At 38.1% G+C, this 14,453-nt stretch overlaps 1 protein-coding gene across 4 annotated transcripts in view; it reads left to right on the forward strand.

The window, feature by feature from the left end:
• Nucleotides 1–14,427, forward strand: part of acacb (acetyl-CoA carboxylase beta) — a 32,083-nt gene extending 17,656 nt beyond the window's left edge. For all 4 annotated transcript variants that reach the window (XM_077561123.1, XM_077561126.1, XM_077561124.1 and 1 more), the window contains 25 exons: nt 151–291; nt 376–475; nt 542–649; nt 739–795; nt 1,980–2,021; nt 2,130–2,345; nt 2,446–2,601; nt 4,018–4,221; nt 4,295–4,450; nt 4,545–4,667; nt 4,736–5,005; nt 5,079–5,176; nt 5,253–5,373; nt 5,436–5,546; nt 6,785–6,928; nt 7,005–7,125; nt 7,211–7,307; nt 7,387–7,483; nt 8,788–8,923; nt 9,019–9,196; nt 9,273–9,385; nt 10,965–11,119; nt 11,294–11,464; nt 13,281–13,417; nt 13,687–14,427. In XM_077561123.1, coding sequence (XP_077417249.1) covers nt 151–291; nt 376–475; nt 542–649; nt 739–795; nt 1,980–2,021; nt 2,130–2,345; nt 2,446–2,601; nt 4,018–4,221; nt 4,295–4,450; nt 4,545–4,667; nt 4,736–5,005; nt 5,079–5,176; nt 5,253–5,373; nt 5,436–5,546; nt 6,785–6,928; nt 7,005–7,125; nt 7,211–7,307; nt 7,387–7,483; nt 8,788–8,923; nt 9,019–9,196; nt 9,273–9,385; nt 10,965–11,119; nt 11,294–11,464; nt 13,281–13,417; nt 13,687–13,813 — 3,379 coding nt within the window. In that variant the 3' untranslated portion in view covers nt 13,814–14,427. The remainder of the gene's footprint in view (nt 1–150; nt 292–375; nt 476–541; nt 650–738; nt 796–1,979; nt 2,022–2,129; nt 2,346–2,445; nt 2,602–4,017; nt 4,222–4,294; nt 4,451–4,544; nt 4,668–4,735; nt 5,006–5,078; nt 5,177–5,252; nt 5,374–5,435; nt 5,547–6,784; nt 6,929–7,004; nt 7,126–7,210; nt 7,308–7,386; nt 7,484–8,787; nt 8,924–9,018; nt 9,197–9,272; nt 9,386–10,964; nt 11,120–11,293; nt 11,465–13,280; nt 13,418–13,686) is intronic.
• Nucleotides 14,428–14,453: the final 26 nt, after the last annotated feature.

Genomic DNA, 14,453 nt, shown 5'->3' on the forward strand with positions numbered 1-14,453 from the left:
TGATGATCATTCTTGTTTATATTTAATATGCAAAAATGCAACTGCAATTTCCTCAAATACTCGCTGTTAACATTGGCTCTCACATCTGCTAATGTGCTAATAATTCAGTGATGCGATGCGCTAGTCACCGCCTGTCTTTAATTTTTTCAGGGTTCCTGTCCCACTGAATGCTTCAGGCCAGTTAAAAATGCGGCGGCAGAGCAGTGATCTCTTCCTGGAGGGAGCTCTGTCTCCACCTTGTCAACGCATGGGCGCGATGGTAGCCTTGCAGTGTTTTGACGATTTCACAAGGTTAACCTGTCTTTATTTTTCGACTCCATCTCATTCCACATTTTTGAGGGATTAAAGCCCATTGACTTGATATTTCTTGTGTAGGAACTTTGACGAAGTTCTCTGCAGTTTTGCAGATCCTCTTTTGGAGAACCAACTCTTTTTAGAATCTTGCTCCAGTTTTTATGAAGATGAGAACTTTAAGGTGAGTAATTTTGTTGTCATTTTTCCCCCCTCTGGGGATATATCATCTTCTTCTTCTTCCTGACAGAACACCAGGGAGAGTCCAATTCACATCATTAATGTATCAATAAAAAGAGCTGACACTGAGGATGACGATGCCTTAGTCACCGCCTTCACTTCCTTCGCCCAGTCGAAGGTCAGCTCATATAATGCAGTGGCTCATACCTTGTCATTTCAAATAAGAAGAGAAATACTGAAAAATGACTGTTGTCTTTTTATCCTTAGAGATTGTCCCTCTTTGAATATGGCATTAGAAGAATCACATTTCTGGTTGCACAAAAGGTAAATAAACTGTCATGAGGAATAACTTATGTTTGATTCGATTTGTTTTAAATAGTTAGATGTGAAAGAGGTCCATATTGGTTGGAATATGATGTCTGCGTCACATTTAAAGGTTCTGAGTTTGAATCTTGGCTTTGACATTATACTCTAGTTTCCTCCCATAGTCCAAGAACTGAAAAGCTTTTGCTTCTGCCTACACCCTTTCAGTTGCATATTTGTGTATGGAATTAGTTTTTGTCCATTTAAATTTTTTTATTTATCTTGCCAATGAACCGAATGAATAAATGAATAGAAAATAAATAAATACAAATTTGGGGTCATCTGGAGATTCTAAATTGGTGTGAATGCGAGTTTAAATGCCAGCTTGTTTGTTAGTGATAGACCGATATTTATTATTATTTTTTTCAAGGCTGAGATTATAAGTAGTCAAGAAGACCAATAACCGATATTTTAAGCCCATATTCATTTGCAGTAAAAGAAAATATTAGCGTCAAAATCTTTTAAGAAATTACCTTTTCTTTTCATTTTAATTATAAAGAATTAATAGCTTTGTTTAAAAAATATTTAAAAAATTGCAGGGAGCTTCCAGGGTTATCAGCATGTGTTAAGCTAAATTAAAAACTAAGCAAGTAAATAGTTCCCTAAAGTTTTCTACTGTAAATAAAGCTTTCTAAAATGTCAACATAATTTCTTAATTTAATTATTTATTTTTTTATTTAAAAAAATAAAAAGTGTAAGGAGTTCCCAGTGTCCGCATCATTTTTATAAAGTGGAAATTCAAATAAACCCATAAATAAAAAAGTTCCCCATATCTCACTGAGCGACAAATGCTTGCGAATGTATACTAGCTAATTTGGGGTTTTCGGCAGGATTTGTAAAAAGTTTCAAGAGATCTTCGCAGACAGTGAAAAATTGTCAGAATGTGTTCAAAATGTCTTTGCGTCTGCGAACATCTTACAAATCCTGATGAAAAACCCTAAATTTGTTACATCCGCAAGCATTCACCGCTCAGTGAGATACCAGCTTTATCGGCCCTTCAGATTTGTAAAAAGATTGATTTGACAAATATTGGCACCGATAATCGTCTATCCCTACTGTTTGTGCTCTGTGACTGACAGTTCAAGGCCTCTCAGCTCATCTTTGTTGCTGTTTAGCAATTACTAGTGCATATTTTTTTTCAACAGAGGGAGTTCCCCAAGTTCTTCACTTTCAGAGCACGAGATGGGGTATTTTTTATTTTTTTTTACTTTCAAAGTAAATTTGAATATCCCAACATCAATAAATGGTGCTGCTGTCTGAAGAGGTGTTAACACCCCACATGTTATTATGCGCAGTTCCAGGAAGATCGGATCTACCGTAATCTGGAGCCAGCTTTAGCGTTTCAGCTGGAACTGAACCGCATGAGGAACTTTGACCTGACTGCCGTTCCGTGTGCCAACCACAAAATGCACCTCTACTTGGGAGCTGCTCATGCTCAGGAGGGTGCCGAAGTTACCGATTACAGATTCTTTATCCGAGCTATTATCCGCCACTCTGATCTGATTACAAAGGCAAGAGGCTATTGACAGAAAAGCCCCCCAAAATTTCATATAGCGTTTTCTTTGACTACTTTTTAATGTGGTATTTGGATTGTGTTGGTGTGCAAATTAGGAAGCGTCTTTTGAGTATCTTCAGAATGAGGGGGAACGTCTTCTGCTGGAGGCCATGGATGAATTGGAGGTGGCCTTTAGTAACACGACCGTTCGTACAGACTGCAACCACATCTTCCTCAACTTTGTCCCCACTGTCATTATGGACCCATCGAAAGTGAGCGTGTAGCCAATATTGCACACATTTTGAAGAATACATGTCACATTACATTATTCAGAGATATTCAATTAACTACAATTTGTTGTACTACTAGTTTAAAAAATCATTAATATTGCATTTGTGGAATATGAATTAAGCAGCAAAATGCACCCGTTTTTATCCATCTCAGGGGGCGGCCATTTTGTCATTTCCTGCCAACTGAAAATGACATCACAGGTAAAGACCAATCACGGCTCAGCCTGCGAACGTCACATGACCAAACTTACAAAATAGTGATTGGTTGTTACCAGACCCCTTAGGCCAGGGGTGTCAAACTCATTAGCTCAGGGGCCACATGGAGGAAAATATATTACCAAGTGGGCCGGATCGGTAAAACCATGGTAGATAATTTAAATTGCAGGGTGCAACTGTAAATATATTGTCCCAAAAAAGTAACACAAATGCAAATGGAACGCGGCAACACTTTGCCCGTATGAGTTCCGGGCACGTTATCTACCTATTTTGCTTGTACCTGTATATTGTTCACAGAAAGCATTGTTGTGCAGTTAACTCATTCACTGCCAGACGTCAAAAATTCATTTGAACTACTTCTATTAGTTTAACATTTTTTTCCACTTTTGTTGACAAAAGTATGAAAACCTAGATTTTTTTTAATTGTATATTTAGAACAGATATAAAATTTGTGATTAATCGTGAGTTAACTAGTGAATCTATGCGATTAATTACGATTCAACATTTTGACTGACACCCCTAAAAAAAAAATTTTAAATCACGCGATTAAAATTTGTAATTTTAATTAATTGCATGACTTCAATAGTTAACTCACGATTAATCACAAATGTTATATCTGTTCTAAATATACAATAATTTTTCCCCTAGGTTTTCATACTCTTGTTAACAAAAGTGGAAAAAATGTTAAACTAATTAAAATTGTTCAAATTAATTTTTGATATCTATAGCCGTCAATGGCAGTGAATGAGTTAATGAAGTTATAAGGATGTTAATCCTTGTCATATGTGTAGTTGAATCTGTGCCGTATTTAGCACATTTATGTTTGATTTATGATTTTTTTATTTTTTTTAAACCTTACTTTTAAGTTGCGTGTAAAATAATGACATCCAGAGCAATTCCTTGTACAAGTTGCATTGCTCATCTGAGGATTGCTTGTGAAATTACAAATTTATATGCTTTGATTGTGGCTGATTAATTGGTCCGACATTACTTTACGCGGATTCGACCGGCAGGCCGTATGTTTGACACCCCTGCCATAGGCGCTGTGATTTCATTTCATCAACAGCAAGTGGTAAAATGGCCGCCCACCTGAGATAGTTAAAAACAGGTGCAGTTTGCTGCCTAATTCATATTCCGCAAACACAACATTAATCCGAATGATGTGCTTTTTTTGTTTGTCAGATTGAAGAATCCGTCCGTTCCATGGTGATGCGCTACGGAAGCCGACTATGGAAGCTGCGTGTCCTGCAAGCCGAGTTGAAAATCAACATTCGCCTGACTCCCACGGGGCTCGCCATCCCTATTCGGCTTTTTTTGACCAACGAGTCCGGCTATTACTTGGACATCAGTCTGTATAAGGAGGTTACTGACCCAAGTTCTGGACAGGTCAGTCCATTTGACTATTTCTTTCGTTCTACTATTCCATGATGCTAATTCACCTGGCATCTCCCGCCCCTAGATTATGTTCCAGTGTTATGGAGACAAACAGGGACCCCTGCAAGGCATGTTGATCAACACTCCTTATGTTACCAAAGACTTGCTGCAGGCCAAGCGTTTCCAAGCTCAAACTCTGGGCACAACATACGTCTATGACTTCCCTGAGATGTTCAAGCAGGTCCTGTTAGAACCCTGACGTGCTCAACTTTAATGCTGTCATTTCTTTTTTCCTGTTCTGAAGAAGTCTCTCTGACGTTCAAATCATTTTATAGGCTCTTTTTAAGCAGTGGGGTCCAGGGGACAAATATCCTAAAGATATGCTGATGTGCACTGAGCTGGTTCTGGACCCGCAAGGTCGTCTGGTGCAACTGAACCGCCTGCCCGGAGACAACGATGTAAGATGCACATCCGTCGGAATCCAAAACATCGGTGTGGTTCTTTTCCTCATAACGCTCTTTATCAGGTGGGAATAGTTGCTTTCAAGATGAAGATGAAGACGCCGGAATATCCAGAAGGCCGAGACATCGTCGTCATCTGTAACGACATCACCCACATGATTGGCTCATTCGGACCTCAGGAAGACGAGCTGTTCCTCAGGGCGTCCGAGTTGGCCAGAGCTGAGGGAATCCCGCGCGTTTACATCGCCGCTAACAGCGGAGCACGCATCGGTCTCGCCGAGGAGATTAGACACATGTTCCAGGTGGCCTGGATTGACCCCTCTGACCCCTACAAGGTGAGGAGGACCAGCTGGCATTCACTTGTTTGTGTTCTGTGGGTAACTATCCTGTAATTTGTGACATGTTTAGGGGTTTAAGTATCTTTACCTGACGCCACATGACTATACGCGCATCAGCGCCACCAATTCTGTGCACTGCCACCATGTGGAAGAAGGAGGGGAGTCCAGGTAGAAGAAACAAACTACAATATATGTCACTTTTTAGTCCACCTTGTATCTTTGCTCATGCTCACTTTTCGCTCAGGTACATAATCACTGACATCATCGGGAAGGATGAAGGTCTCGGGGTGGAGAACCTGCGAGGTTCGGGCACCATTGCTGGAGAATCTTCTCAAGCCTACCAAGAAATTATTACAATTAGTATGGTAAGGTTGCATGTCAGACGTGGTTTCGTCACTCGGGTTTGATACATTTTTTGCTGTTCTAGGTGACCTGCCGTGCGATTGGAATCGGGGCGTATCTGGTACGTTTGGGCCAGAGAGTGATCCAGGTGGAGAATTCTCACATTATCTTGACTGGAGCAAGTGCGCTGAACAAGGTTTGTTAAGCATTTCTTTTTTTTAAACATTTCTATGTGACCTCGCTAGTCTAAACATGAAATTCTGATTAATATTACTTTTGTGGAATCTGTATTATGCAGCAAAATCCAGCCCTTTTTATCCATCTCAGAGGGCGGCCATTTTGCCACTTGGTGTCGATTTAAGATGACATCACAGTTGCTCAGGCAACAACAAATCACACCTCACCTGTTCTTTAAAGCTGAGCTGTGATTGGTTGTCACCTGAGTAACTGTGATGTCATTTTCACTCGATAGCAAGTGACAAAATGGACGCTTTCTGATATTGATAAAAGCGGCTAGATTTTCCTGCTTAACTCATCTTCCACTAACAAAATATTAACCAGAATACCGTATTCAGACTAATGGGGCTGCATGAATTTTTTGGGGGGTTGACTGCCCCTTTAGTTTCACTCCCAGCCATTTTTACAGAAGCAACCCCCTTCACCCCCGGCTGTTTTATTGTATTTTGACCAATTTTGCCAGGCCCACAGAATATTGTGTTCTATTGCTACTACCAAAAGAAAAAATAGTATTTTCTTTCATCAGGAAAAAAAAAGTATATTTTTATCTGTTTCTGTTTTGCAGCAATTGGCATTAGAATATAGCTAAATTTAATCATGATTCACAAATCTGTTTAGAACTGTGGGTAAATGAGCTTTTTTCAACATGGCCCTGGTTGATCTCTTTTGCTCTGCTGCCACCTGCTGGCCGTTTTGTAACAACTACCATTTCTTCAAGCGTTCTCTGCAGTTGAGGGGCTGCATCTAAGCCTTCTGTATGCATAAAAAACATAAATACGTTTTTGGGACACTTAAAACATTTAAAATAGAACATATTTATACGTTTTTTGGGAGCAAATGAGTTAAATGTACTTTGGGAGCCAGTTATTTTTCCTTTTAAAAGAAATATACTTGAAATTTAGAAATATTAGTGGTTTATGTACACATGGCCCTCTCAGGTGCTCTCCACAAATGGCTCACATCCAAACTGGCAGGTTTTTATGTTAAGTTTGTATACCTGCTGCCCTCGGGTGCATAAAAATCACGTGGTGTGCCCCAGGGTTTGATTTTAGGCCCACTGCTTTTTAACCTGAGCATGTACAGGTTGGTCTCTGGCGATGTCGTTAAGAGAGACACGTAGTCATCTGCGTGGCAATTTGTGTTACAATCTTTATAAATAAAGTTTGTATAGATTGAAGTAAGCCCTGTTGTTTGCAGGTTCTGGGCAGAGAGGTCTACACCTCCAACAACCAGCTGGGCGGCATCCAGATCATGCACAACAACGGAGTCACACACACGACTGTGCCAGACGATTTTGAGGGCGTTGTCACCATTCTCCAGTGGCTCTCCTACATGCCAAAGGTTCTGCCGAATATTACAAATGTTTCCATGGTAACCGTCTGTGTCTTTAATGAGAGATGGTCTGTTCTTCTGACAGAACAACAACTCCTCTGTGCCCGTTGTACCAACCACTGATCCAGTTGATAGAGAGATTGACTTTACTCCCACAAAAGCGCCATATGACCCTCGCTGGATGCTGGTTGGGAGACCACACCCCAGTGAGCATCATAACTGGACAGTAAAACAACCCCTGATGATTGGTTAACGAGCAAATTTCTTTTTTTTTTTGTTAACTATTCATAGCGGTGAGAGGTGCCTGGCAGAGCGGATTCTTCGACCATGGCTCCTTCATGGAGATCATGGGCTCTTGGGCTCAGACTGTCGTCGTGGGCAGAGCACGGTAAATCTCATCGATGAATGCATAAAGTATCGTACGATTTGCGTAGAACGATTGTCAATTGCTGGCTGAAATGATACAGGTTAGGAGGGATCCCACTTGGTGTCATTGCTGTGGAAACGCGGACTGTTGAGTTAACGGTCCCAGCTGATCCGGCCAATTTGGATTCAGAATCAAAAGTGAGTATCCTTGGGGCCAGCTATTGAACATCTCCTCTCACCATTCACAACATTAACTATAGCTATACCATAAATGAGATTTTGAAAGGAGAATGCTCTAAATGTGAAAAAAAAAATGTATTAGAGGAGCAATTATTAATTGGCAACTTATCAATTTTAAAATTAATAATTCTTTTTGAGAATCGATTAAAAATTCAGAGATATGATTTGCCAAAATCCTTGGCAATGAAAGCAGACTGATTAACTTTGTGTTGAATCAAAATAAAACATTTGCAAACTGCTTTTACTTTGGAAAACAATGATCAAAATGTTTCCACGTTTTCCGTCATGTTATGAAGCAAACCAGTAACTGAACCATGAGTAAGTCATGTTAGTGCATTGTCTGCACTGTCAATTTGAAATAATGCCGTTTTTGAATAAAGTGATGAACATTAAAACATGTTTTTTTTAAATAATCTGATTCATTGAATAATAACAAAGCAATTGGAAGATTAATTGATTTATTAAAAGTCCTTATTTACAGCCTTAAAGCTGCTCAATGCAGGAAATTTCATTTTGAACCGCTACTGCTACGTGTGGCCAAAAATGAAACTGCACACTCCCTTCTTCACATACGCCATGATGTCCAAACTACGGCCCGGGGGCCATTTGCGGCCCGCCGTCCATTTTTTAGCGGCCCTCAGGACATACTAAAAATAACTTTTGACATGGAGCGGAATGCTGTTGTTTTTTTTTTAATTGTTAGAAGTGTGGCTGTCAAAAAAAGAATGGGGACGACAGTAATGTGGAAAACTGAGAAAGGCAAAGATACAAATAAATTTACAGTAACAGAAAATGTTTTCATAATAAAGATAATTCAGTTTGACAAACAAAAATGTTTTCCGCCACTTTCTGCTTAGTGCCAATTTGTGAAAATATCAGTTTTTCAAAAATAACTACAATATATATACAATGTATAATTGTTTGTTTGGTTGTACTGTAATAAATTAAAGTAGAAAAAAAAGCGGCCCTTGCATTTTTCTATCTTTCTGTACATGGCCCTCGGAGGAAAAAGTTTGGACGCCCCTGACATACGCAATGTGCACATGATGTCAAATCCGTAGACAAAGGGCGGAAATTCAAACCCAAATTTAACCTGAGGCTTGCTTGCTTGCTTACCCATTGTGAACAGCTAAGTTGTTAATCTGCTAATTAGAAGACGTTTGAGTCGTAAACGGTCAAATAAAAAGGCTATTGCAATTTCCTCCACGGGGCATCTTGAACATACATGATATCCATATGATGATGCGTGTGTTGCATTTCAGGTTCTGCAACAGGCTGGGCAGGTGTGGTTTCCAGATTCTGCCTTTAAAACAGCCCAAGCCATTTGTGACTTCAACCGTGAGCATCTGCCCGTCATGGTGTTTGCCAACTGGAGGGGCTTCTCGGGTGGAATGAAAGGTGCAGGATGTGCACTACAAAAAAAAAGAAGCATTTTTGTACAAAACATTGTGGAATTATTCATGATTCGGTATTGTTTCCATTCCTCCTCCCAGATATGTATGACCAAATATTAAAGTTTGGGGCTTACATCGTGGACGCCCTTCGGGGTTTCCATCAGCCTGTGCTGGTGTACATTCCACCACACGCCGAATTGAGAGGAGGGTCCTGGGTTGTTATTGACCCCACTATTAACCCTTTGTGTATGGAGCTATATGCTGACAGAGAGAGCAGGTGTGTCTCAATTGGCCTGGTGTGAAGATGTATGAAACTATTTGTATACGGAATGAGTGTCCTTGTGTCTGTCCAGAGGTGGTGTGCTGGAAGCTGAAGGCACAGTGGAGATCAAATTCAGGAAAAAGGACCTGCTGAAAACCATGAGAAGACTGGACTCTGTCTATGCTGGTCTGGTGGAGAAGCTTGGTAAGTGATCTTTTTTTCAGTGATTTTTTTTTTTTTTGGGGGGGGGGTAATTTAATTTTTTTAATGCCCCCTATGGACAATAATAGCAGTATTATGCTAATAGCAAGACTAACTATGCTGTATATATATATATAAAATAAAAGACTAATTGGAATATTTCATATGACATATTTAGAGGCTTGAATAAGTCCATAAGTCATAACAATATAATTTTTTCTGCATGCCCAGTTATCACACAATGGCAGTTTTCCGAATACCACAAAACTCTTGTAATTTTGCCAAAATCTGGCATTTCCTTTGAAGTGAGATAACTTAGTCATTTATGAATATTTTTTTCACTTTCAACCGCTCAAAATGTTCAGTGGCATCAGACCTATCTACACATATATAGTTTTTATTTTTATTTATTTTTTTTAATTCCCCCTATGGACAACAATAGCAGTATTATGCTAATAGCAAGACTAACTATGCTGTATATATATATAAAATAAAATAATAATTTGAATATTTCATATGACATAGTTAGAAGCTCAAACAAGTCTATAAGTCATAACAATAGAATTTTTTTATGCATGCATTTTGTATTCATTTATTAGCCTTTGGCGCCACCTAGTGGATTTTTGTGTTAACACTCTCAACACACAAATTCCTCTATTTTCATGTTTATGACTCGTCAAAGAAGCGATTGCATTAGTAATCACGGAAAATGCATTATAACACATCAGGTTTACAGCATATCAAAAACTGTGATTTATAATGGGAGTCAATGAGCCAAAATCGGGCATTATTACAAGAATTTTGTGTAAATCTCTCCCTCCTGTTTGGTAATAATTATAAATTACAGCATGGCGCCAATTTGAACTTCTACATTTTTTAACAATCCTGGTAAAATGTCAGGTCCCTAGTGTATTTTTTTTTAAATGCTTTTTCTTTGATGAAACACAGAAAAACATAAAAATGCCAGAAAATGGACAAATAACGCCCAGTGGTTAATAACAAATTTTATATCTGTTATAAATGTACAATTAAAAAAAATCTAGGTTTTCATACTCTTGTTAACAAAAGTAGGAAAAAAATGTTAAACTAATAAAAATAGTTCAAATGAATTTTTGACGTCTATAGCCATCATGGCAGTGAATGAGTTAATAACAGCTTTTAATAAAAGTAGCTGGCTTCCTGAACTTTTTTTCCTAGGTTTTCATACTCGTGTTAACAAAAGTGGAAACATTTTTAAACAAATTGAAATAGTTCAAATAAATTTTCAGTCAATGGCAGTGAATGAGTTCAAATGAATTTTTGACGTCTATAGCCGTCAATGGCAGTGAATGACTTCAAATGAATTTTTGACGTCTATAGCCGTCAATGGCAGTGAATGAGTTCAAATGAATTTTTGACCTCTATAGCCGTCAATGGCAGTGAATGAGTTCAAATGAATTTTTGACGTCTATAGCCGTCAATGGCAGTGAATGAGTTAAAATGAATTTTTGACGTCTATAGCTGTCAATGGCATCGAATGAGTTCATGGATTGTACATTTTGATCAAATGCTGACATTCATGCGCACCCGTGTACTTTTCAAGCTTCTCTAGATCTGCCTGAGAAGCAGTGTAGAGACCTGGAAGCAAAGCTGAGAGCAAGAGAAGAATTCCTGTTGCCCATCTACCACCAGGTGGCAGTGCAGTTTGTGGATCTTCATGACACTCCTGGCAGGATGCAGGAGAAAGGTGTCATTACTGTGAGTACCGAGTACAAACTTATCTCACGACAAGCCATAAGTAAAAAGGTAGCCAAAATATTACAACACTCCGACATGAGGAAGTAAGTAATATTGTCTCGCAGTGAGTAATAATAATTGTATCACATTTTGTAGTGCAGCTGATGATTTTTTTGTGTTCACTCTGCCTTTCAGGATATTTTGGATTGGAAGAATGCGCGGCCTTTCTTCTACTGGCGTTTGCGGCGTCTCCTGTTGGAGCAGGTGGTGAAGTACGAGATTCTTCAGGCCAACAAAGACCTCAGCGACGGCCACATGCAGTCCATGCTGCGACGCTGGTTTGTTGAAACCGAGGGAACAGTCAAGGTTGGTGACTGCAGCTCGCGTATTTCATGGCACTGTTATTCAGGCATGCGATATTTGAATATTTTTTACTAATGCTGTCAAAGTTAAAGCGTTAACTGATGAATTCATCACAAAAAAATTATCGCATTAATCATCTATTAACGCAAATTAATCATACAATTAATTTTGACTGCAGATTATCCTTTAGCTGACAGCGGATGTTTACATTAAAGGTAGCACGGGTTGTGTTTGAGCAATAAACATAACTACATCCATTAAAGTAAAGCATTTAATAAATGTTTGCGTATGACATTCTGAATATTTGTTCATATCAAACTATTGGGGTAGTTTTTTTTCCATTTGAAATTATGCAAGTAATTAACGGATTCGAAAAAGAGGAGGATGAGCATTTGCAGTGGATTAAAAATTTTGAAGACGTCCTCAGAATATTAAATGTCGATAAAAATTAACACAAAACAGGTGCTCTTTAAATTTGGTGAGCAACAAATGTTGATAAAAAAGCCTTTTTGATTAAGCGATTAATCGTTATTAATCAAAATTCTAAAATGTGATTAATCTAATTAAAAAATGTAATGGTTTGACAGCTCTCATTTTTAACTACTTTTGTCATGTCTAGTAGTGATGGACTGATTATCGGCCAGGCCAATATTTGGCATGTTGACGGATATCAGTATTGTTTTTTGTTTTTGTTTTTAAATCTGACAGCCCATAATCGATCTATTTAAAACTGTTGATCTCAGGGAACTTTTTATTTAGATTTTCAGTTAACTTTGTAAGAGATGCTGCTGACCAGAGGGACTCTCTCCATCTTTTTTCTTTCTTTTTTTTAAATTTTTTTTTAAAGTAAAACAAAGATAATAATAATAATAATAATACATACATACATGAAAGTTTTACATTTCAGTTATTTTGAAATTTTGGAAAAAATTATTTACTGTACAAGACTATAGGGAGCTATGTTTTTTATGCAGGTTTTCATTGAGTTTTTAAGACATACTGATGACTAGTGATGACAAAATGAAGCTTCATGAAACACTTGGGATTTTTTTTACTCCCCTAGATGGTGCTCTTGGTTTAAATATAAAGGCTAGTAGTGCAATGGAAATGTATTAAATTTCCACTGCATCTTCCAACCAAGACTGCCATCTAGAGGAGAAAATATCACAAGTGCTTTATGAAGCTTTATGAAGCTTTCATGAAGCTTCATTTTCCCATCACTAACTGTGTGTGACTGACCTGATTATGAAAAACAGCTCCTTGTGTGTGACCCTGGGAACTCCCTGAAGTTTTTGTTCAAATTTGAAAACATAGATGATGATTGTCTATGAGTAAAATAAATACTTTTTTTTATCGCCATTTTGCTAATCTGAAAAGTTGTTCAATTATCATATGCTTTAAGACATTCCAACAAAGTTAAGAATTGGAATTTGTATTTAAAAAATATTTGACACCAATATTTTTTCCCTTTTGACTAAAATTGAATATCGGCTCCAAATATCAGTTATCAAATTCCTTGACTAGAAACAATTGGTATCGCTATTGGCCCTGAAAAAAAAATGTCGGTCTAATTCTAATGTCTAGTAGTGATGGGGAAAATGACGTTTCAAACTTCATGAAGCACTTGCAATATTATTTTACTCCTCTAGATGGTGCTAAAATAAAGGTTAGTGCCATTGAAATCGATTAAATTAAACCATAAATGCCATCTAGAGGAGTAAAAAAAAAAAATCACAAGTGATTCATGAAGCTTCATTTGTCCATCACTAATGTCTAGTCAATATCCTCAACCGGTATTTGCTTCTGACTTCACCTCCAGGCGTACCTGTGGGATAATAACCAAGCAGTAGTGGAGTGGCTTGAGAAGAACTGGTCCAAAGAGGATGGCACTCGATCTGCCATCCGAGAGAATATCAAGTACCTAAAAAGGGAAAATGCCTTGAAACATATTCGCAGGTATGCACATACTCACCACAGGAACTTGCACTGATTTTAGTATATGAATAATATATATGAAACCGTATGAAGATTGGTCAAAGGTTAAATATCAACCCAGTACAAAGTATATGAAAGTATTTTTAAGATTTGAGACGCTATCTGATGTTGATCACTTTTATTATTATTATCCAAGAAACACCTTAAGACGTTTTCACCATGATGAAATATGTTCATTACAGTAGATTTAACCTTTTCTGACTAGTTGTCTTTGCTCTTGCCCAACCAAGTCTGGTTGAGTCCAACCCTGACGTGGCCATGGACTGCATCATCCACATGAGCCAGAACATCACTGCGTCGCAGAAGGCCAAGCTGTCTCATCTGCTTGCCACCATGGACAATAGCGACACCAGCTGAACTGTGACCTTTTTGAAGCCAGGCATTTTTCTCAAAGTGACACTTTTAAGAGTGTCATGTCAAGAAATGGATTCATGAACCAGTATGTATAAGATAGTGTTGAAGCTATCTTTTCTAAGATAAAACCACAACGTGACTTGTCGACACTCCCACGGTTTCATTCTACCGCGTTTCTATATGCATGATGCCGGTGTTACTTTTGCCGTATCAACATACACAAAGCTTCGTATTTATATTTCAGGTAGGTGCTTGTTGTACAAAGCGGTCAACTCCATTGGCTAATAATTGTGTAAACATTAACGCTGGAGTGCTAACATTTAGCACAATGCGAAATTACAGTGAATGTAGAACAAGTTTCCTGATCATTTTCATTGATTTCTAATCATAAAAACGTATTTTTTAAATATGACACATTTCAGATTTCATCGCTATTCATTGGTCCGCTTTCCTCTTCACATTGACTAATCTATTTAATAGACATTTAGAATTTTGTTTGAGTGCATTATTGTGTGTATGATGAAATTGTCTCCAGCTACAAGTCTATTATTTCGTGTAAATGTGTATAAGCTCACTCTCGAATGTGTTAATAAATATCACTGATTTATTTTTGGCAAAAGAAACGTATTTTATTTTACCCATT

Source organism: Vanacampus margaritifer, chromosome 3, assembly GCF_051991255.1.
Source record: "Vanacampus margaritifer isolate UIUO_Vmar chromosome 3, RoL_Vmar_1.0, whole genome shotgun sequence".
In the NCBI taxonomy this organism is placed as follows: domain Eukaryota; kingdom Metazoa; phylum Chordata; class Actinopteri; order Syngnathiformes; family Syngnathidae; genus Vanacampus; species Vanacampus margaritifer.